Source organism: Eschrichtius robustus, chromosome 16 (assembly GCF_028021215.1).
Source record: "Eschrichtius robustus isolate mEscRob2 chromosome 16, mEscRob2.pri, whole genome shotgun sequence".
NCBI classification, from domain to species: domain Eukaryota; kingdom Metazoa; phylum Chordata; class Mammalia; order Artiodactyla; family Eschrichtiidae; genus Eschrichtius; species Eschrichtius robustus.
In genome coordinates, this window is record NC_090839.1 from 69,711,916 (window position 1) to 69,736,496 (window position 24,581).

Below are 24,581 nucleotides of genomic sequence, written 5' to 3' on the forward strand. Positions count from 1 at the left end.
ATGCAGACCCAGGGCCCCCAAACCATGTCAAGAATTGTCTCCTCCCTCATTGCTCAGCTCTGCTCTCCTCTGTGTGACTTCACTCTGAGGCTTTCTTTTTCCATACGGTGGATAGGCTTCCATCCTCTTGACTTAGGAACTCCAGTGGCAAGAGTGCCTTTTCCTCAGTGGTTCCAGCCAGAGTTTCAGGGCAGAAACTCAACTGCACCACCTTGGGTCCCTTGTCCATAGATAGACCAGTCACTGTGGCCATGGGATGGGATATGCCTACTGACTGAGCCTGGGTCACGTGCCCACCCCTGCAGCTCAGGGTCGGCTGGGTCCGGCTCTGCCACAGACCTCCTGGTCTGAGAGGGAAGTTTGATTCCCCAGAGGCAAATCCACTTTACTGATTCCAGAAACAGAGGGAATGAACGCTAGGCAGGCAGAAACAGCAGATGGAAATCCTGAGTAACTACCCTAGCTACTCTAGGTAGAAATCTTCTAGACCCAAGCAGATTTCCAAGCTGCTCAGTTCGCTTTATGGGAAGAGATAAACAAAACACAAAGGCAGTGAGTAGGCAGGGCATGGGGGGACCTCAAAGCTGTTCATTAAAGGAAAGTATGATTACCTCCTAAGTCATGGCCCCTTCAATTCCTCTCCACCGCTTGTCCACTGGGCTTTTTTTTTTTTGCTGTCGCCTAACAGATAATTATTGCCTTTTCTACAGAATGATTAGTGGAAGGAAAGACAATAGAATCAGAACACAGTAGAAGTGGATCTGACATTTGTTGTTAGTATTTTTTTTTTAATCTCTGTGCCTGTCCTTGGAAGCATCCCCAACAGCCATAGAGCTGCCCTTGGAATTTACCGCCCCAGTGGATCTTGCATAATTATTCTCAAAGGAATTCTTTACAGACATCTAAAAATCCTCGTTATCATGAATCTTCATGACCTCTGGGTAGGGGGGAGGTGAGTGGCAGAAATCTGTCCCCCTTGGAAGGAACCAGGTCCCAGAAAGCAACTCCCCTTGCAAAGTTGTTTTTGTGCTAAAGCAACAGTGTGGAATTGAGGTGTATTCGAGGAGCTCAGTTTAAGGAACATTATGATGCTTTGTTTTGTTTTAAGTACTTGCACTCCCTGCCGTAGCTGAGACCTTCAGTTTTCCATCCAACCCTAGGGCTCTGGCCACCTTCTCTATGATTAGCAAATTTTTTCAGCTGAAAATGTTACCATCTTTTTAAAACGATGAACAAAGGAACCAATGGATTACAGCATTGTTGGGCTTCATGCTTGTCTAATAAAAAACTGCTTAAAATACATCAAAATTTATGTCTGCTTCCATGACTGCCCAGCAAAGAATGAATCCATGTATTTTAACAATGCAACAGTGAAGTCCCAGCTGACTCTCTTACATACCAGAATCTTTTTGCTTCATTTAATAAGTACAGCCACATGTGTGTTTATCATTTTTTAGAGAGGAAGAGAATATCATATACACGATCTTGAGAGTACATTTCTCCTTAGTGCTGTATTGATTTGTTCCCTTGGTCATCTGTTCAGTCATACTTTCATTACCTTTGGGAAATTGCTAAGATGATTACTGCAAATGTTGCCCTTTTTTCATTAAAAATAGCTTCTGTGGTTTTTCTTATAAAAGCAAGATGTGCTTATTGAATAAGAAAACAGATAAGCAAAAAGAATAAAAGTTAACTTTCTGGACCTCTCTGCCTATATCTATCTATATGTATATTTTTAATTTACAAAAATGACATCACACTGTATATGTTATTTACAACCTGTTTTTCCATGGTCAAGGTAATTTCATTTTGATTGGCTATAGGTGGGCATGGAAGTGGCTCCACATCTCAAAGAAAGCCTAAATAAGAACTTCTTTGACTTCCTCCTCACATTCAAACAGGTAAGAGTACACTCTCAATCAGAGCAGCTAATTGATGTAATAGCTACATGATCACAAATTCATAAAACCCAGTTGGTTTTCCAAGTCGAGATTGCCTTAAAGTTCTTTGAATGTGTAAACCCTATAAAATTACACTCGAGTCTGTTACACACAATTAAAATGTGCTGATTGTACTGAACAAGCAGAGAGGATTAACATGCATGTGTTAATAGGAAACGTCTCCCGTTGATCAGCCTTTCTCCTTAGCATCTGGTGGCTCCATTTTTATCAGGTTACTTCTCTGCACAGCACACATTCCCAGAGCAGCTCGGCCTGGTGACATGGGAAACTTTGTGTGTTTTTTCTAGTTTAAAAAAACCCTGAGAAACCAGGCTAGTTCTCTCGGGGCCGTCCAAATGCTTGCAGCAATGCGCAGTCTGTGAGTTCCATGCTCTTCGTTTATTATGTGACTTCCCCTTCTTTTGAGTGTTTATTTGGTCTCCTGTAGATTCACGGCGATACGGTCCAGAACCAGCTGGTGCTCCAGGGAGTGGAGCTTCCATCCTACCTCCCCTTGTACTCGCCTGCCATGGACTGGATCTTCCAGTGCATTTCCTACCATGCCCCCGAGGTAACTGCCAGGTGGCTTCAGTGTGAAGCTCACCACCAAGGAGGGCTCCTCTCTTCTGTGTCGTAACAGCCCCTACACCTGTGTGCCCAGTTACATAATCAGGGCCCTTTCGTAACGGCTCACTGTTGTGACTGGTTCTGCACTCAGCACTTTTCCTGCCTTGCCTTGTTTACCAACTCTGGGAGGGGGATGTGGGGGCCCAAAGAGGCCAAATACCTACATAAGGTCACACAGCTAGAAAGTGGCGGTGACTGGATGCAAACCCATTGAGTCTGACTCCAGGGCCAGCAGGCTTCATCGCCTCTTCACTAACCTTCATGCACTCCTTTTGGGTTGATAATAAGTTAATAAAGTCGTAAAGCAGATAATATTTTCTCCATTTTATGGAAGGAAAGTGAAACTCAGATACGTAATTGCTCTTGTAAATTCTTTTTTCTTTTCTGTTTTGTCTAATTGAAGCATTGTCAGGGATTAAAGTGAAGTCAGAATCATAGCAGAAATACTCTTTTTCTTCCCTAAGACTGAGAAGCAATTTCAGTGGAACACCAGTTCAGACTGTCGTAATAACTGTGATAGATGAAGCTTCTGTTGTCTTCTCGTTGATGGTTGAGAATTTATTCTTTGTGAGGGAAAGAGACTTTGCTACAAAACAAGGATATTTGGAGTAAAGCAAAATTCAAATCCACCTGTCTTTTCCCTGTATCTGCAAACACATATTGACAGCTGTTAAGAAAAAAAAGATACGACTTTGACTAAGCAATCCACTTTTTAAAATATACAGTAGAAATAACTTGATGAGTGCATAAACACACACACATACACATGTGTAGCTGCGTTCACGCTAGTGAAACAGTGGAGACAACCATCAGAAGGGGATTGGTTAAATTATGGTCTGTGTACTCAGTGGAATGTTACGGGGCCATTTAAGATGATGGAGACCCACGATGGAGTACACACTGATGTAAGGGGTGCTCAAGTGAAAAAAGGAAGTTACACCTGTTACTGTGTGTGTCCTAAGTGGTAGTGTGGCCTGGTGTTCAAGTGTGGGCCCTGAAGTCGGGGTGCCTAAATCTGAATCTCAGCTCTGTTGCTTACAGCTTTCGGACTAAAGCAGAGGTCAAGTCACTTGTCCCTAATCACTCAGCTTTCTTCTTTATCTGTGAAATGGGAGCAGTAATAATTCCTGTTTTCAAGTCTACTGCAGGGATCAAACAAGACAGTCCATTTACAGTGCTTAGTGGAGAGCCCCACACACAGCGCTTGAATGTTTGTTGTGTCATTGGGATTGCAAACGTGATTTTCATATCCGCACAAGAGAATTGGGAGAGAGATATGACAAAATATCGCTGGAGGGCAAGATTTTGGATCGTCTTAACTTATTTTTCTTGCCCTGTTTTTTAACTTTTCAGCAAGTATAATGTCTTGCATATATTTAAAATTTTTCCAAATCCTAAAGCATGAGGAGAAAAATAGGGACATCTCATATTTCAGGTGAATTTTTTACCACTGAGTAAATTGATTTTAAATCAAGCCAGTTTAACAGAAGATTCTTTGAAAACCTGCCGGCCATTCCCTGTGATCTTTAGTGTAGTCTCAGCAACCACACGCTGGCCCAGGCTCCTGGGAAGAGGTATCATGAACTTGACCAGTTCAGCTGAATGACTGAAACCTATGAGCAAGACCGAATCATTTGAAAATGAGAACACTTATTTTTTTCTCCTTACTTTAATGAGAAGCAAAACTGGATTAAAAACAAAAAGGACATGTCATAAGGCATTCTTCCTTTTAAGTGCCAGTAATCTCAAAGGATGGCAGAAGCTGGGAGTAGAGCTTTCCTGGGGAGTCAAACTCTAGGAAATCATTATTGCACTAGGAGAAGTGATTAAAAAAATTAGGTCACCTGAATAATAATAAACTCTGATTCTTGGGGCATTTAAATAAGGAACTTGCAGTGTCTCATAAAAAAAGTCATTTTCAAAATGTGGAAGAATTAATGTCAGTGCGGAGGGTGGTGAAGATGTGTGTGGCAATATGGTACCTAAAAGCTCTTTGACAGTGGCTGGGATGTGTCCACCGGGGAGTTGGAGCTGTGTGTGTCTGTAAGAGGCCACGCCTCCATAATATAGGAGTTTGTCTGCAGCAGCTGGCAATACACATGACAGGTAGGTGAGAGAGAGGAAGGGAGAACTATCTAGATGAGAGAAGGGAGAAATGCCTTCAGCTGCAAATATCTGACATACGAAATTTCAGATCGAAATTGAAATATCAAATCCCTTCCCCCCAAAAAATCAAGGAGTGATTATTCAAAAAGGCTTTTTTGTTGTCATTTAAAGACAGGATTTTTTCCCCTTATACAATTAAAATTATAGAGTAAGTAAAAAACATTCATGCCCCCAATTTTAGGCACATTCTGCAGAGAAAAAAGCAACCGTTTCATAAAACCTGCTTTGGGGCAATGAAAACGAATCCCTTGATAAGCTTCTCATCATTTTCAGCAGCTTTTTATCTTGTCTGGTATGGAATCCCATGATCACTTGCTAAGCTGTGTGATGCAGGTTGTCACCGTTAAAGGAGGGAAGAGGAAAGTGGTAGAAGCTGGGGCACGTAGTCGGGCAGACCTGGGTTCAAACTGTGGCTGTGTTGCCTTGGGCTGCTTTACCTCTTTGTGTTTCAGTATTACCAGCTGTAAAATGGTGCCAATAATAGAACCTTCCTCGAAGGGCTCTTACGAGATGACTGATAGTGCGCGTCAAGCGCATGGCCAAGAGCTGGTGCGTGGTAGGCAGCAGGCAGATGGGGGTGGTTACCATGGTTGTCTTTGACCTTAACAGCAGATGGGGGCCTGGACTGACTTGAAGGCCAGGAGATGAGCAGAGGGGCAGTAAGGAGGGGTTGAGGGACGGGACCTGTATAGACGGACAAGTAAGAGGCATAATAAGGAGACAAGCGTTACTGGAGAAGAGTGAGGAACGAGGCTGACTGGGAGTGGCTCAGGCAGAGGCTGTTGAACATCATGTCGTGGAGACCAGGCAGCGCTTGAAGATTTTTGATCAGGGGGATAATTTGAAAAAAGTGGTGCTTGAAGATCAAACTGGCAGAAGCATATGAGATGGATTAGAGGAGAACTATTTGGTAGCCATGGAAAAAACAAGAGGCAGAAGGGATGGGAGAGTACATATTCATTGGAAAGAATTTGGAAAAGACAGAAAGGTTAAGAGGAGAAAAGGAGCCACCTAAAATTCTGTCATGAATAACTGGTCACTGTTAATGTTTTGGTGCATTTTCTTTTTAATATTGCTCTCTCCACTTTCATTCTTGCTCTGTAATTGTGTTTTGTAGATGAGAAATATTTCCTGCATGATTTCATGATGCTTTTCCCTCACTTAACATTATAACAAATACCTACTGTTAGGAAAATTGTGTGACCTTTCAGGAAGAGTTGAGAAGGCAGTGTTGGTTGGCTGTGAAGAATGGAGCAGGGAGATGGGTCAGAGATACTGCTAGTCTTCGAGCCCTTAACCACCTCTTTCTGAGGCTCCCTCTGCCATGCGCCCCACAGGCACCCCTCGTTTTGTTGTGCTGTGCTTTATGAGCACTTCGCAAATAGTGCATTTTCATAAATTGAAGGTTTGTGGCAACCCTGCGTCGAGCAAGTCTATTGGTGCCATTTTTCTAAGAGCATTTTGCTCACTTTGTGTCTCTGTGTCACATTTTGGTAATTCTTGCAATATTTCAAACTTTTTCATTATTATTTGTTATGGTGACCTGTGATCAGTGATCTTTGATGTTACTATTGCAAAAAAAAGTACGACTCACTGAAGGCTCAGATGATGGTTAGCATTTTTTAGCAATAAAATATTTTTAAATTAAGGTACGTACATTTTTTTAGACATAATGCCATCGCACATATGACAGACTACAGTATAGTGTAAACATAAATTTTATTTGCACTGAGAAACCAAAAAATTCATGTGACTTGCTTTTTTGAAATATTCACTTTATTGCAGTGGTCTGGAGCAGAACCTGCAATATCTCTGAGGTCTGCCTGTATTAGTTACTTTACTTGGGCTATCTTAATTCACTCTCAGAGCTTCCCCAAGCTAGGTGTTGCTGTTATCCCCATTTTACAGATGAGGTACCTGAGGCTTACAAACTTCTTACAGTCACACAATTAGAAAGAAGTCATGTAGCCATTTTGGCAGTGACTGAAACCAACAGATTTGTTCCCTTGACTGCTTTAGACTCTTTCTTTCTAGGTATCTCCGGTTAACTGCTACATTTTAAGGTGGGACTTGAACAGATTGACCCATGGGACTGCTACTCCGATGGTCATACTATAAGTTGCCCTTTAAACATTCTAATATATGATTAGGCTAGTATTGCAAATCTAAGACTAGTCTTGGTCAATGATAAATCCCTCTCAAGCATACAGGTGTGTTATTTTCATTCTTTTGAATTAGGGAAAAATCCCCAGAGAAAGATAAATAATAGGAAAAATTAAAAATTTCTCATTTTACTACCTGGGGTATAAAATTTCTTTTTATTCACACTGAAATATTTTATTTCTTTGAGACTTGAGCCACATTAACTCTGGATTGGAGGAAAGGTGTTAGCTTTTAAGATTAGTTTATGATTTTGCCTGCTATTTTACATGTTTGCTTCATCTAGAAAAATAAGGAAAATGTGATATGTGTATCATTTAGTTCACTTTTTTTATGGAGCAATAATTGTAAATGCTGATTGGAAGGCTATTTAGTAAAAGTATAAGTACATATCTTCTGAGCACTCTGGGCTGCATATGAGTTAATCTCAGTTTAGGAAACAAATGTGTTATTGACCCAACTTCTTTTTTCTTTTCCTATACTTTTGAAGTGGGTAGATAACCCTAATCTGGAGATAAGCTTAAAAATCCAGTAGTTAAATGTGATGGTGGCTATACAAATCCAAATATGTTAATGAAATGTCACAAAGATATACCCTTTCCCCCACAAAAGAAAAGGTGCATGAAAAACCTGGTGAAATAGTCTAGCTAATTATATTATACCAATGTCAGTTTCCTGATTTTGACAATGCACTATAGTTATGTAAGGTGTTACCACTTGGGGAAGCTGGGTGATGGTACCCAGCACCTATACAATTTCTGCAATTTCTCATGAGGCTATAATTGGTTAAAAATAAAACATTTAAAAAACTTCATCAATTTGGAGCAGTTTGAAAAATAGTTACATACATGATGTGGATTCCTCAGGCATTAAAAAGAATGAGGTAGATTTGTATGTACTAACATGGGAGGAGGGGAGGCCCATGCTAGATTCTTGAGTAAAAAAGGCAAATTGTAGCTCAGTATGTATAAGACTATCCATTTTTGTAAAACAGAACAAATCTTCTACAACAAAAGCTACGTATTCATAGGGCATAGACAAAGGCCTAGAAGGATAAACACCAAATGTTGACACTGGTGATCCCTAGGAAGTGGGAGTTGGGAGGGAGGGCACTCATAATTTACTTGATACATGACAATATTATTTGAACTTCTGTCCATAAGCATTTCTTATTTTTATAATTTTTATGAAAAACAAATATATAAACAAACGAAATGTAGGGGCCTAGTGAATCTTCGAAGTTCTGATGTGTCTGTGAACATATATTCGTAGCTGCAAGTTTTTTAATGGTTTATCTCAGCCAGTAGGCTTTTTTCAATCTCAGTCTGCTTTGAACTGTTGTTCATCTTGTTCTTGCCAAAGATAATCAATCCTGTCACTTCTCAGAAAAAAAAATTAATAACCTCTAACAGACCTTCTTGGGATCTATATAGCATTTGCCTCCTGGACACTTAAGGGTAATGCCAATGAGCCCTTTTTTTTTTTAAGTTATATTATCGGATGCATTTTTAATGCATTCATCTCTTGTGAAAAGAGAACTTTTAAAGCATTTGTCTTGTCTTAATGGCCAGAACACTTTGTCCGTATGTTAGCATTTGCACTATTTCGTCTTTTCAGAAGTGGTGGGCCAAGATAGCTCATTCATTTGTGCATGTGTGTGCACATGTGCACTTGCATGTGTGTGTATGAAAGAGAGAATAAGCATCCAAGGTCATGGATTTCTGTCTGATTTCCTCACTGCTATTCCCAGTGCCTAAAATAGTGGCTAGTACATTAAAGTTGCTTCACAGGCAGGTGTTGAGTGAGTGATTATTCATGCATGTTAAGGAGTATCAATGTGATCATTATAAGAATATCTCTTTCCCAGTCTTCCCAGAAACCACTTTGATATTGGTCTTCATGAATGACTTTTCAAATATTAAATCCCCATGAATGGGTTAGGGAAGCCATTTGTGACACTGTCAATTTTATCATCAATTGGGATGCTGGCTGCAAACACCTAACTGGCCCTTCAAAAATAATTCAGTGTGTTCTGTTGAATAACAGGTGAAGGCTCTGGGCCAGGCAGGTTCTGTTCTTCTCTCTGCTCTGCCATCCCCAGATAGCAGCCAAGTGGCTGTAGCCATTCCACACATCATGTCCAGACATGGCAGCATCCGAAGGCGGAAAGATGGGGAGTCTTCGGTTCCTCTTTAAGAACAACTTCGGGAATTCCCTGGCGGTCCAGTGGTTGGGACTCGGCGCTTTCACTGCTGAGGGCCTGGGTTCGATCCCTGCTCGAGGAACTAGGATCCCACGGGCCGTGCAGTGTGGCCCAAAAAAAAAAAAAAAGGAAACTTTTCCTCTAAGCCCCCATCTAAGTAGCAAGAAATGGGTCATGTGCCCTGTCTAAACTCACCACTGGCAAGGGGAATGGGACCACCGTGATTGGCTTGGGCCTGTATTACTTTGCTTAGTATGTTTGGGCTGCTCTAAGAAAACACCACAAACTGGGTGGCTTATAAACAAAAGAAATTTATTTCTAATGGTTCTGGAGGCTGGGAAGTCCAGGATCAAGATGCTGGCAGATAACAGTGTCTGGTGTGGGCCTACTTCCTTGTTCATTGACAGCTGTCTTCATGCTGTGTCCTCACATGGCAGAAGGGACAAGGGAGCTTTCTTGGGCCACTTTTATAAGAGTACTAATTCCATTCATAAGGGCTCCACCCTTAAGACCTAATCACCTCCAAAAGACTCCACCTTCTAACACCATCAACTTGGGAATTAGGTGGCTATTCAGACCTTAGCAGGCTTCCATAATAGACTGGGTAGCTTAAACAGCAGAAATTTATTTTCTCAAAGTTTTGGAGGCTGGAAAGTTCAAGATCAAGGTGCCTGCAAGGTTGGTGTCTGGTGAGGCCTTTCTCCTTGGCTTGCAGTCTACTGTCTTCTCACTGTGTCCTCTCCTGGTCTTCTCATCGGTGCATGTGTGTCCTTAGTCTCTCTTCCTCTTCTTATAAGGACACCAGTCCTGTTGGATTAGGGCCGCACTCTTATGACCTCACTTAACATTAATTAACTCCTTAAAAGCGCCATCTTCAAACACAGTCACACTGGGTGTTAGAGCTTCAGCGTATGAATTTGGACAGGACATAATTCACTCCATAACAGGACCCAACCTGATTTTTGTTGGCAGAGACAGAAATCTGAATAAACTCAGGGTTCTGGGGTTAAGGGTACTGACAGTATCTCCACAAGCAACAATCACCTTAATTATTCAGGCAACACCCAGGATACAGAGGGACACAGCTGGAAAGGGTAGAATTTCACTGAAGAAGACTCATTTTATCTTTTGCCTTCCAGACCAAACTTAGGTACAAATCTCATTTCTACCACTTAGTAGGAAGTGGCTTAACCTAGCTGAGTTTTGGCTTCCTCGTCTGTAAAGAGGTGATAATTGACATGGGCCTCAAAGGCCATTGTGAAGAGTACATGGGAAAAGGTATGTAAAGCGCTTAGCCCAGTGCCCAGTGCTGTGTGCCTGGTGAGTGCTCAGTGTGGATGCTGCTGTTATCAGCTCTTTTGTCTTGGGATTGACCTTGCCTGTGCCATTCAAAACCTTCCCCAAACCACTGCCCTATTGGATACTTCTTCCATTGATTTTTTAAAAAAATAGGAGCTCTTTTAAAGATACGTAATTGTCTTAAGATAGCTCTAAAGCCATTAATAGTATCCCAATGAGTAAAACATTTACTTCCTTTTGGGGGAAAAAATGTCCTTCAAAATGCATGGAGAGGAAGTATAGTGAAGAGCATGGCCCTTGATGCCTGACTGCCCAGGTCACATCCAGCCCGCCGTAACTAGCCGTGTCACCTTGGCCCAAGCACATCACTGTTCAGTGGCTTGGTTTCTCATCTGTGAAATGGGAGAATAGAGAGCCTGCCTCATGGTGGTTGTGAGAAGTGACATCATGAGTGCCATGTGCTTCTCACCGTGACTGGCCAGCACCAAGTACTGGCCCAGTGTTTGTTATTTGTTTTACTGAGAATTTCATAGACACCTCGTGAAATGGGGAGGAACAAGGGGGGTCTAGAGGAGGTGAGGAGTAAAGCAATTTTCATTCTTGGTGCCCTAGAGCATAGGAGGTACCACTCTCATCATCCTGCAGTAATCTGTAGGTGGGATGGGTACCACCAGTATCATCTACCTAAGGATGAGGAAAAGTAGTTGGTGAGACTGGATTTGAACCCAAGTGTGCCTGAGACCAGGGCCCCAGCTCTTATCCATTATACTAAATGCCACAAGAGTGAGCTTGTTTTCTCCTCCATCCTCCCCATCCCTGCCAGGCCCTGAGATAGAAATGGGCATGTGGCTGTATTTATTTTAGAGTATTGCTTTGGAAATCTGTTCATGAGAAGTGTTGCTTTAGATCCTCCACCTTGATGGTTTTTATTATTTTTTTAATTAGGCTCTGCTAACCGAAATGATGGAGAGATGTAAGAAACTAGGAAACAAGTAAGTATTTTGAAATTCATAAAGCCTGTGTTTGAAAATGGAGTTGGTTGCTTTTTTTTGAGGTTGGCATGCTTGCATGGGCAAGAGGGCCAACAGAGAAGCAGGATAGCATGGAGGTCAGGAATGCTGGAGTCCAGTTGCCTGGCTTCAGATCTTGGCTCCACTCTTTCTTAGCTTTCTGACCTTGGGTCACTTACTTTGACCCCTCTGTGCCTCCGTCTCCTCATCTGTAAAATGGGTATAATAATAATAGTTCTTTCCCTGTGGGGCTGTGATAAGTGATAAGGTCAGGATAAAATCGAATTCCTGTCTACCAGGCATAAGAGGTTTTTCCTCTGCTCTCCTTTTGGTGGCAGATGTGTGAGCAGCCTGGCGTGGGTTTTGTTCACCACTGTGTCCCTAGGTCCTAGAACAGTGCTTTTCATAAGAGATGTGGATATATATTTGCAGCTTAAATCAATATTCTTACTTAATATTCAGTTTTATTTGTGCACTGAAGGCTCAGTTTTCTTCTGTTTAAATGGATTTGATTACTTTCTTATTTACCTGTCCATCCATTGATCCATCTACCCATTCACTCATCCATCCACCCATCCATCCATTCTTCCAGTCAGTTGAATATTAAGTTCTGAATATGCATAAAACACCGAGTTAGTCTCTAGAGGTTGCCTTTTTACTCCAGTCGTCTTATTTTTCCACCCTTACCATTAAAGGGCTGTCAGTCATCTTTCCCAACAACATACGTCCTAAAATGAAAGCGACTTTCATTAAGGGGAAGCTCTGCTGACGTGGGGCATGTGTGTCTTTCAGTGCCTTGCTGTTGAATTCCGTAATGTCAGCTTTCCGGGCCGAGTTCATCGCCACAAGGTCCATGGATTTCATTGGCATGATTAAAGAGTGCGATGAGTCTGGTTTCCCCAAGGTAGGCTCTTGACTTAATGCTTAGCGGAGAACAAATAGGCAGTGTTTGCCCAGTAGCTCCCCAGGGAGAGAGAGTTCAGAGTCAGGGGCAGCTCCAGCCAACAGGAAAACAAGCGAAGGCTCTGTTTCTGAAGAGTACGATGGAGAATGAGTTAGCGACTGGGGTTGTGAGACACGTGTAATTGCCGCGAGTCAGGCCTCCTTGAGTCCTAAATCTGTCAAATTAGCTCACTATGAAATATTTAGGAAGAACTTTGGTCTTACATCCTTAAAACTATATCTTCACTCATTATTTATGAAAAGCTTTGTCCAGGAGAATATTATGGCCCACAGATTGGACCAGTACACAGAGCCAGCTCTCTGTTTTGAGATTCTCAGTCTAACTTGCACAGGTCTGTGGTAGAACTTCAGAAAACGGTCGTTGGAAGATTAACCTCAAGACAGGCCAGCTATTACAGCCTTTTCCTTTATTGCCTCAAGTTACTCTCATTATACATCTCCAGGATCGTAATGGTTTGCTGTATTTCTTAGCATCTTCTTTTTCGCTCACTGGGGTTAAACTTGGCCTTGGCTGATCCTCCTGAGGGTGATCGACTTCAGATTCTCAATGAAGCTTGGAAAGTTATCACTAAATTGAAGAATCCACAGGTGGGTGACCATTTAGACCTTGTATTGACTGCTTTTTGTCCAAGTTGTGCAGTATACTCTTTCTTTTAAAAAATTTCTCTTTCAGCTAATCATCCTTATTTTTTTTTAAAGAAATCTACTTTTAATTGTATTATTTGTTCATCTGTAATGGAGAACTTATAGCTTTAAAGATGTATTTCTTTGATTTTTGTATCCCTATCATGTCTTATTCTTGAGGCGTTAAGATGCACCAAAAGTGTAAAATTATAAATACTTGAAACCTTAAAAGACCTGTAGCTTTGCAAAGAGCATTCGAAGTACAGCAGTCTGTAGCACAGTTGACCTTTGAACAGCATGGGTTTGAGCTGCGCAGATCCACTTATACATGGAATTTTTTTTCAATAGTAAATACTATACAACCTGTGGTTGGTTGAATCCACAGAAGTGGAATTGCAAATACGGAGGAATCGTGGATACAGAGGGCTGACTATACGTTATATGCGGATTTTTGACTGCGTGGAGGATCAGTGCCCCTAACCCCTGCGTTTTTTAAGGGTCATGTTGTATTTGGATTTGAAAAAACCAGTTTATTGAGATATTCCTAAATTGAAGATCAGTAGTCAAGCCAGTGATTAGCAAAAGGGAATTCCAATTTCCTTCCCTTGAATGGACAGCTGAAGCCTCTTTCTCCCCAAATACTTCTGACACAGGAAGTCTTGGGAAGATGGACCAACTGATGTTAGTTGCTGTAATGCATGTAGTGCTGGTCATCATGTTGTAGGTTTGGGTTTTATGCCTCACTGTCCTTTTAGGCAGCGTGCCAGCAATTTATGTGGCTGCCACTAGGGAAATGCTATTGGCTGTCTTTGTGGCCAAACTTCACCACACCCTGCACTGTTGCTCTCCTACTAGCAGCATGTCCCTGTTCATTTAGTTTGTTGTAACAGAATATGATAGATCATGTGGCTTATGTACAATAGAAATTTATTTCTCACATTTCTGGAGGCTGGAAGTACAAGATCAGGTGGCCAGCATGTTTGGGTTCTGGTGAGGACCCTCTTCTAGGTTGCAGACTGCCAGCTTCTCCTCCTCACATCACAGAAAGAGGGAAAGAGACCTCTCTAGGGTCCCTTTTATAAGGGCACTAATTCCAATCAGGGGGGCTCCACCCTCATGACCTAAACCACTGCCAAAGGCCTCACCTCCTAATACCATCACATCAGGGGCTAGGATTTCAACATATGCGTTTTGGGGGGGTACAAACATTCAGACCATAACACAGAGAATAAGTGAATATGTGGCATTTGATTTGATCATTTGTTGAGAAGGAAATATTAAAGTGAGCCCAGTTATAAACCCCTTGCTAATCACCACATTTATGATAGTGTATTAAGAACAGTATAATTTAGAAAAATTAGAAACTTTTTTACAAAATCGTATATCTATCTTAAGTTCAGCAAAATTCTCACTAAACTCTAGCTGTTGAAATTCTCTATTTAACTTAACTCTGATTGGCTAATGAAAACAGCTTCTTTAGGATATTTAAGTCAAAAACCTCTGGGCCTCTGGTGCCTGTACTTCAGTGCTTCAAAGCAACCTTGCATCAAAAGCTCGTAATAACAGTTTTCTCCAGTCTTTAACTTCACACTCTCCTCGTTAAGTCCACCTTAGCATTCCTGTTGGACTTTAGAATGTCCCTGGCTTTTCTTGTGTGAATGAGATAACCGTTTTCTCCCCTCCTCATTTCTTCTTTCTTTTCCTTGAAGTGTTGGAACAGAAAAGGTATACTTGCAGACTCTGTTTTTCCTTGACAATTTTTTCCCCTGTGCATATTTTCTGGGGCAGACAGCCTTACCAAGTTGGTCATTGCCATTTCCGTAGCCATCTCATTGTCTCTCCTACTTGAATCTAACACATCCTTTCTTACCTAAAACCTTTGTGCTTTCTTAACCTTTTTACAACTTATATACATCACCCCTCTCTAGGACAAACGGTTTGTTTTTAAAGGCAGGAGGCCCGTTTTTTCTCAGAACATTCAAAAGTCACATCGTAATCACTACTTGAATTTTCAGCCAGATCTGTGGTCATTGTCTCCACTGAGGTGTGATGAGGTCTCCCCACTGTTATCTCCACTGCCCTTTGGTTTTTCCCATTCTCCAGGCATGGCAGAGCTTCCCAGATTTCTGTCTTGGCCCAAGTAGCAATTCTGGAATGACAGTCTAATTAGTTTCAGGCAACTTATGTTTTCTCACATCACCTCTCAGGGTAAAATCTATCAGTGGGCCAGAGTTTTCTGTACATGAACCACTCTTGAAATCCCCATCACTTACCAACTCTTAGTTTTCAAAGCCCTTGAAGGGGTTCGTACACGATGAGCTTTTGCCATAAGGTCAATCGTGGCATTCTTATTGTAAAGACATTTTTACTTTTTCTTTGTAGGACTACATTAATTGTGCCGAAGTGTGGGTAGAGTACACCTGCAAACATTTCACGGTATGTGTGCTGTGGTATTGTTTTTGAAAGAATTACTGTATACTTTTTTCATGTTCGTAATTGTGAATAAGTCTAGCTTAGACATTTAGGTAGTTTATGATGGTAATTATTCTTAATTTATGAAAATTGCATCCTTTATGGTATAGTGTGATGGAGCATTAATACGTGACCTATAACAAAAGTGTTCCACACTCACGTGTAGGTTTGGGAAATGCTGCATTATACAAAGTTAAGCAGGTTTTTTCACCATAATACACCATAGATCCTTATTGTTAAAGTATATTGGGACTTTCCATGGGAGTCTAGTCAGCAGCGTTTTCCAAACATATTTGATTTGCATGTAATTTAATTTTTTTCTAAGCAAACAAAGAGACTTCTTTTTTTTTTAATGTTTTTAAAGTTAATTAATTAATTTATTTATGGCTGTGTTAGGTCTTCATTTCTGTGCGAGGGCTTTCTCTAGTTGTGGCAAGCGGGGGCCACTCTTCATCGAGGTGCGCGGGCCTCTCACTATCGCGGCCTCTCTTGTTGCGGAGCACAGGCTCCAGACGCGCAGGCTCAGCAATTGCGGCTCACGGGCCCAGCTGCTCCGTGGCATGTGGGATCTTCCCAGACCAGGGCTCGAACCCGTGTCCCCTGCAGTGGCAGGCAGACTCTCAACCACTGCGCCACCAGGGAAGCCCCAAAGATACTTCTTTTCCTAGGCCCAAACTAGAGCCCCAGTTTGGGAAATACTGGTCTTGTCAATGAGCAGAGACTTTTTTTTTTTTGAGCAGAGACTTTAGAAGCAGGTAGAAGTGGTTTCAAATCCTGTTGCCAGGTGTTTATTTTAATCAACTTAAAAAAAATCGAAGTTTAGCCTACATGAAGAAAAGCATATGTATCGTAAGTTTGCTGTATAATGAATCTTCACAAAATACACCCATGTAATCATGGTCCAGATCAAGAAATAGGAAATAACTCCCCACCCCACCCTGAAGCCCCCCATACTCTCCTCCCAGTCACAGCCTTGGAAGTTGAAGGTAGGCACCATCTGGTCTCTAACTCCAGAAATGGGTTTTGCCTCGTTTTGAGCATTATGTAAATGTTGGTCTGTTAATTTTCTTTCTTTTGTCCAATTTTTGTTTTATTATGGAAACTTCAAACATATGATCTCCCTTGTACTTATCACCCAGAAATGATCAACTTATGACAGGTCTTGTTTCGTGTCCTTACCTTTTCTCCCCACCCTTGGATTATTTTGAGGCACAGCTCAATCACCGTGTTTCAGCTGTCAGTATCTCTGCACATATCTCTAAAATAGAATTCACTTTTCTGAAACAAAATCTCAATACATTATTGTAACTAATAAAATTAATAATGTTTTAATACCATTAAATTTGATAAATTTTCAGATTTCCCCAATTGTCTCATAAGTTTTTTACAGTTTATTTGTTCAATCAGGATTAAAATAGGGTCTATACGTTGTAAAAACTTTAGAGTTCTTTTAATCTGTAAGTTCCCTCTCTCTTCCCCTCTCTTTCTCTCCCTCCCTCCCTGTTCCTTTCCCCTTTTTTTTTTTCTATTATTTATTTGTTGAAGAAATTGGGTCCTTTGTCCTGTAGAGTTTCCCAGTCTCGATTGGCCAGATGTATGCCTGTGGTGGTGATTAGACATGCTCTTCTGCCTCCAGTATTTCCTATAAATTGGCAGTTAGTTCTGGAGACAGGAGACTTCATCAGCTTCAGATCTGACTTTTTGGCACCCTGGGTGCTGGTATGGTGCTTCTCCTGGGAGGCTCATGGTATCTGGTTGTCTCTCCGTGACGTGAGTGGCCACTGAAGCGCATTCATCTCATGGTTTATCACGGGTTGCAAAATGGTGACATTCGGAGTTATCATTTCTCCTTTATTTGTTAGCTAGAATACTTGCCTGAAGAGAACCTCTTCGCTCCACGTATTTGGTTACCCTGAGGTACAGTTTGTACAGAAAAGGCAAGATGCTCATTTTTGTCCCTGTTACTTACTGGTTTTTAGAGTAGAGAGTCAATTCGCCAGCATCCCCAAGGTGACCAGTGAGTAGTAGTTGCTGTTGGTATCTGTAGGAACTCACTAATTGAAACATATTTGATATGTATCAATCATTGCAATTGTATTATTCTTACTGATGCTCAATTGTCCCATTTTTGTCCAGTGGTTGCTTTTTCAGGTTGGCTTCTGAGTCCTGACACATTCTTTGTAGTCTTTGATGCCTTCCTTGCTTTCTATTATAAGATGCTCCAGCCTCCCTTGTATTTTTCTTATCTTAGATTTGGAATCAGCTCTTTCTCCAAGAAGCTTTGGTTCCTTTTAGTGCCATTGTCAGATTTTTTTAGCTTTGTGACCCTGGCTAAGCCGCTTAGCCACTTAACTTCTCATGGGGAGGATAATGATGCCCATGATGGGGAGTTTTTTTTTTTTTTAATATTTATTTATTTATGATGGGGAATTTTTAAAAAATATTTAATTATTTATGTATGTATGTATGTATTTATTTATTTGGATGCGCCCGGTCTTAGTTGCGGCATGAGGGATCTTCGTTGCGGCACGCGGGCTCTTAGTTGTGGCATACGGGATCTAGTTCCCTGACCAGGGATTGAACCCAGGCCCTCTGCATTGGTAGCGTGGAGTCTTAACCACTGGACCACCAGGGAAGTCTGCGTGCTGGGGAGTTTAATGAGCATTAAATGAGAGAGTACATAATGGCAACTATTTAGATAGCGTGCTATGTGCCAGGCACTTTACCTGTAAGCTGCACAGCTTCATAGTGACCTTGCCAGGAAGTTTCACTAGTCCAGTTATATAGACCAGGGGTCAGCACACTTTTTCTGTAGAAGTCCAGTTTTTTCTGTATTTGAGGCTTTGTGGACCATATGATCTCTGTTACAAGTGCCCAACTCTGCCACTGTATCATGAAAGCAGCCGTAGACCATACAGGACTGAGCATGGCTGTGTTCTAGTAAACCTTATTTATGCATGCTGAAATTTGAATCTCATATAATTTTCGTTGTCACCGAGTATTATTATTCTTTTGGTTTGAAAGTAAAAATCATTCTTGGCGCCTGGACTGTTATGAAAATAGGTGCTGGGCTGGTTGGCTGACCCCTGATACAGCTGACAAAAGTGAAGTGGGCATTGGGTCACCCAGCTTGTAAGGGTTCAGTCTGTGCTCTTCCCACGGTGCTTCGCTGCTCTCTGCAGCTCCTGGGGAGGGGCCTGGGACTGGCAGGCAGAAAGTGGCACATTGAATTTCACCAGCACTCAGAGAAAGCTGGGACAGGAACCTTTGAGAACCGTGTTTTAGTCCTGACTTGGTGCAGACATAGCCATCTTTAGGGCTGTGGTATGGTTGGGATTTCCCCCCTTACATTATTTTCAGCAGAGTAGTTGAAACTACTTCCTGGACGGTGTGTGCTATATTCTGAAAATGTTAGTTCTTTCTACCAGAATAAAGGTCAATGACTACCATTCAGTGTCTAATACAGGTTTGACTTTTTTTCCCCACTTAGAAACGAGAGGTGAATACTGTTTTGGCCGATGTCATCAAGCACATGACTCCAGATCGTGCATTTGAAGACTCCTACCCTCAGGTGACAGATTTTCATTTCTCATTTCCACACCGTTAGGAATTTTATTCTGTTGAATTAAATAGGTATGTTGCATGGGTCAGGCTGTAAAGTCAGATAATCCTGGGTTTGAATCCTAGCTTTGCCATGTCTTAGCCATGTGCCCTTTAATCAGTTACTTAGTCTTGTTGTGCCTCAGTTTTCTCACCTGTAAAATGGGGATAATAATAGTCCTCCTCAGAATGGTTGTGAGGATTCAGTGAGGTGTGATGTAGAAAGCCCTGTACAGTTGCTTGGCACCAGTAAGTAAGATGCCTATGTTTTTCAGTTAAGCTAACTTTTTATTTGGAAATAAATTCAAACTTTATTGGAAAATTAAAAGAATAGCTCAGAGAACTCCCATTATTTTTTACCCAGATTCACCAGCTGTTAAGAGATTCCACGTTTACTTTATCATTATCATTATGAGTGTACATACACACACACACACACACACACACACAGACATATATATTCATACATACGTATGTAAATTTTTTAAAAAACAGTTGAGGATAAATTGCATACATCATGCCACTTTTGCCTCTGAAGAGTTCAGTGAGTATTTCCTAAGAACAAGGACATTCTCCTTTATAACCACAGTTTAGTTAGCAACATCAGGGAATTTAATGTTAATATATTACTTTTACCTACTCCACAGTCCATATTCCAGTTTTGTCAGTGGACTCAATGTCCTTCATAGCAGATTTTTTTCCCCTCTAGTACAGAATCCAGCTCAGGATCACTTACTATAAAGTAACTTCAGACCTAATTAAGATTTTATTTTTTATTTAATAACGTGATGTTCTGGCATTTATTGCCTAGGATCAAGTGATTTCTGGGCTCACTTAGTATAAGAAAATTAGTTACATATTCTTTTTTTTCTAATAAATTTATTTATTTATTTAGTTAGTTAGTTTTGGCTGTGTTGGGTCTTCGTTGCTGCGCGTGGGCTTTCTCTAGTTGTGGCGAGCGGGGGCTACTCTTTGTTGCGGTGCGCGGGCTTCTCATTGCGGTGGCTTCTCTTGTTGCGGAACACGGGCTCTAGGTGCGCGGGCTTCAGTAGTTGTGGCACGTGGGCTCCAGTAGTTGTGGCTCGCAGGCTCTAGAGCACAGGCTCAGTAGTTGTGGCGCACGGGCCTAGTTGCTCCACGGCATGTGGGATCTTCCCGGACCAGGGCTCGAACCCGTGTCCCCTGCATTGGCAGGCAGATTCTCAACCACTGCGCCACCACGGAAGCCCTCTAGAGAATTTTTAATTTCATTTATTGTGTTGTTCATCATTGTTTGTTTGCTCTTTAGTTCTTCTAGGTCCTTGTTAAACCTTTCTTGTATTTTCTCCATTCTGTTTCCAAGATTTTGGATCATCTTTACTATCATTGCTTTGAATTCTTTTTCAGGTAGACTATTTCCTCTTCATTTGTTTGGTCTGGTGGGTTTTTATGTTGCTCCTACATCTGCTACATATTTCTCTGTCTTCTCATTTTGCTTAACTTACTGTGTTTGGGTTCTCCTTTTCGCAGGCTGCAGGTTCGTAGTTCCTGTTGTTTTTGGTGTCTGCCCCCAGTGGGTAAGGTTGGTTCAGTGGATTGTGTAGGCTTCCTGGTGGAGGGGACTAGTGCCTGTGTTCTGGTAGATGAAGCTGGATCTTGTCTTTCTGGTGGGCAGGGCCACGTCCGGTGGTGTGTTTTGGGGTGTCTGTGACCTTATTATGATTTTAGACAGCCTCTCTGCTAATGGGTGGGGTTGTGTTCCTGTCTTGCTAGTTGTTTGGCGCAGGGTGTCCAGCACTGGAGCTTGCTGGTCGTTGAGTGGAGCTGGGTCTTAGCATTGAGATGGAGATCTCTGGGAGAGCTTTTGCCATTTGATATTACATGGAGCCGGGAGGTCTCTGGTGGTCCAATGTCCCGAACTCGGCTCTCCCATCTCAGAGGCTCAGGCCGGACACCCAGCCGGAACACCAAGACCCTGTCAGCCACACGGCTTCAGTCCTGGGTAGCTTCTCAATGGCAGTAGTTTTGCTGGTTTTCCTTGCAATGTCTGAAGCAAGGCCTAGAGTGACATCCCATTGTGTGTGGCTGTCGGCAGGCAGGACGTGGGGGTAGTCGTCGCTCCTGGCCGTGATTTATACTTTATTTAGAGAAAGTGCCTCCTTGGTTCTCCAGTGCCAAGGCACTATGAACAGGACTCTGCGCATGTCAGGGTGAGGGGTGGTGCACATCAGTACCTGGCCATCTAGGACAGACCTCACAGACTGTGCCACCATCCTTGGGTAATGCCATGGCCTTTGACCCCACTGACAAACTCAGTCCAGTGCCTCTCCACTGAAGTAGTCAAAAAACACAGGACCACCATGGGCTAGATCAGGGATCTGTAAACCACGGCCCATGTAGCCCACAACCTGTTGTGAATAAAATTTTATCGGAACCCAGCCACACCCCTCTGTTTACACATTGTCAGTGACTGCTTTCCAGCTACAACAGCAGAGTTGAATAGTTGTGGTGACTGTATGGCCCTGTATAGAAAACGTTTGCCCACCTCTTGAATATTCATACCTGATTTGAACAGAGAGCTTTGAAGGGCAGGCATTGCTCTAAACACTGTAAGCAAACCATCCCATTTAATCCTCACAATGAGCGAGATACTGCTTTGCTCTCCAGTTTTACAGAAGGGGAGACTGAGGCCAAGTTGTTTCTCCAAGACTAGAGTAAGATGGGCAAACTCAGATTGAGACTAGGTTTAACCTAACCCAGTAATTCCCTGTTCCTTGTGTAATCCAGGTTTCCCTTATTGTAACTGTGATTGCAAACTATGGGCAGGGTATGCCTTTTTAAAAATATCGAAATTTTATTAAAGATGTGTTTTTCATTTTGTTTTGCAGCTTCAGTCAATAATTAAGAAAGTAATTGCACACTTCCATGATTTCTCCGTTCTTTTTTCAGTGGTAAGTAACTTTCCTTAACTATCTTTGGAAATTTGTATCTGACTCAGAGGTTCCTTTAGTGTCTCAATAATTTTTTCATGGTGTCCTAGACCAAGAGAAATACTTAACAGTTCCTTTTTTTATTAAAAAAAACTAGTAAGGTTTAAACAATTTAAATATTTATGTCATGACAACTTACGCAGCACTTGAGAAAATAATACACATAGACTGATAGAAAAATATTGTCTTTATTTCTTTCATTACTTACTATGGGATATGTGCACCTACTGGGTATCACACAACTTCTCAAACCTTGGAATCAAATTGGACATTCTCTTCCTCATTGATTTTCGCAGGGTACCTGCTTTTTATCACACAATCTAATGTTGAAACTATGATATACATCAAGCTAATAGTTGTCTCAGTGTCTGACAGAGTTGAGATTTCTTATATTTCCCTCAAAAATTTAAAATATCCTGTGACACCCTTCTCATTTGCTGCAGTGCCCTGGTCACATACCAATCTAGGTGATTCTCTGTGTAGTAACACTCTCTGCCCTGCCCTCAACTTTCCTTTTCCCTCTTCCTGCTTCCATTTCCAGTACTCTCACAGGACTGTAAGCTTTTGTTTATTTAATAATAAAGGCTGTTATTTATTGGACTTTTGCCACGCCACAAGCACTGTGCTAGAACTTTTTTTTTTTTTTAATTTTTATTGAAATACAGTTGATTTACAATGTTGTGTTAGTTTCGGGTGTACAGTAAGGTGATTCAGTTATACGTATATATAAATATATATTCTTTTTTTACATTCTCTTCCATTATAGGTTATTACAAGATACTGAGTATAGTTCCCTGTGCTATATAGTAGGTCCTTGTTGGTTATCTATTTTATATATAGTAGTGTGTATATTTTAATCCCAAACTCCTAATTTATCCTTCTCCCCTACTCCCCTGTGGTAACCATAAGTTTCTATGTCTGTGAGTCTATTTCTGTTTTGTAAATAAGTTCATTTGTATCCTTTTTTTAGATTCTACATACAAGCCATATCCTATGATGTTTGTCTTTCTCTGTCTGGCTTACTTTACTTAGTATGATAATCTCTAGGTCCATCCATGTTGTTGCAAATGGCATTATTTCATTCTTTTTTATGGCTGAGTAATATTCCATTGTGTGTGTGTGTGTGTGTGTGTGTGTGTGTGTGTGTGTGTGTGTGTGTGTACATATATACATACGCACCACATCTTATTTATCTATTCATCTGTCAGTGGACACTTAGGTTGCTTCCACATCTTGGCTGTAGTAGATAGTGCTGCTATTGGGGTACATGTGTCTTTTCGAATTATGTTTTTCTCTGGATATATGCCCAGGAGTGGAATTGCTGGATCATATGGTAGCTCTGTTTTTAGTTTTTTAAGGAACCCCCATACTGTTCTCCATAGTGTCTGTACCAATTTACATTCCCACCAGCACTGTAGGAGAGTTCCTTTTTCTTCACACCCTCTCCAGCGTTTATTATTTGTAGACTTTTTGATTATGGCCATTCTGTTGGGTGTGAGGTGATACATCATTGTAGTTTTGATTTGCCTTTCTCTAATAATTAACAATGTTGAGCATCTTTTCATGTGCCTTTTGGCCATCTATACATGTTCTTTGGAGAAATGTCATTTTAGATCTTCTGCTTATTTTTTGATTGGGTTGATTTTTTGATACTGAGCTGTATGAGCTGTTTTGTATATTTTGAAGATTAATCCCTTGTTAGTCACATCATTTGCAAATATTTTCTCCCATTCTGTAGGTTGTCTTTTTGTTTTGTTTATTGTTTCCTTTGCTATGCAAAAGCTTTTTAAGTTTAATTAGGTTCATTTGTTTATTTTTGTTTTTATTTCCATTACTGTAGGAGACAGATCCAAAAAGATATTGTTGCAATTTATGTCAAAGAGTGTCTTGCCTATGTTTTCCTCTAGAAGTGTTTTAGTATCTGGTCTTATGTTTAGGTCTTTAATCTGTTTTGAGTTTATTTTTGTGTATGGTTTTAGAGAATGTTCTAATTTCATTCTTTTACATGTAGCTGTCCAGTTTTCCCAGCACCACTTATTGAAGAGACTGTCTTTTTTCCATTGTATATTCTTGCCTCCTTTTTTGTAGATTAATTGACCATATGTGCATGGGTTTATCTCTGGGCTTTCTATCCTGTTCCATTGATCTGTATTTCGGTTTTAGTGCCAGTACCATACTGACTTGATTACTGTAGCTTTGTAGTATAGTCTGAAGTCAGGGAGCCTGATTCCTCCAGCTCCATTTTTCTTTCTCAAGATTGCTTTGGATATTCGGGTCTTTTGTATTTCCACACAAATTTAAATTTTTTTTCTAGTTCTGTGAAAAATGCAGTTGGTAATTTGATAGGAATTGCATTGAATCTGTAGGTTTCCTTGAGTAATATAGTTGTTTTGACAACATTGATTCTTCCAATCCAAGAGCATGGTATATATCTTTCCATTTGTTTGTGTCATTTTTTATTTCTTTCATCAGCATCTTAAAGTTTTTGGAGTACAGGTCTTTTGCCTGCTTAGGTAAGTTTATTCCTAGGCATTTTATTCTTTTTGAT

General features: G+C 41.1%; 1 protein-coding gene across 3 annotated transcripts in view; it reads left to right on the forward strand.

Moving 5' to 3' along the window:
• Nucleotides 1–24,581, forward strand: part of VPS35L (VPS35 endosomal protein sorting factor like) — a 119,027-nt gene that overhangs the window by 44,576 nt on the left and 49,870 nt on the right. For all 3 annotated transcript variants that reach the window (XM_068525177.1, XM_068525176.1, XM_068525178.1), the window contains exons 13-20: nucleotides 1,824–1,901; nucleotides 2,389–2,511; nucleotides 11,341–11,387; nucleotides 12,198–12,309; nucleotides 12,840–12,956; nucleotides 15,375–15,428; nucleotides 18,955–19,035; nucleotides 21,932–21,994. In XM_068525177.1, coding sequence (XP_068381278.1) covers nucleotides 1,824–1,901; nucleotides 2,389–2,511; nucleotides 11,341–11,387; nucleotides 12,198–12,309; nucleotides 12,840–12,956; nucleotides 15,375–15,428; nucleotides 18,955–19,035; nucleotides 21,932–21,994 — 675 coding nt within the window. The remainder of the gene's footprint in view (nucleotides 1–1,823; nucleotides 1,902–2,388; nucleotides 2,512–11,340; nucleotides 11,388–12,197; nucleotides 12,310–12,839; nucleotides 12,957–15,374; nucleotides 15,429–18,954; nucleotides 19,036–21,931; nucleotides 21,995–24,581) is intronic.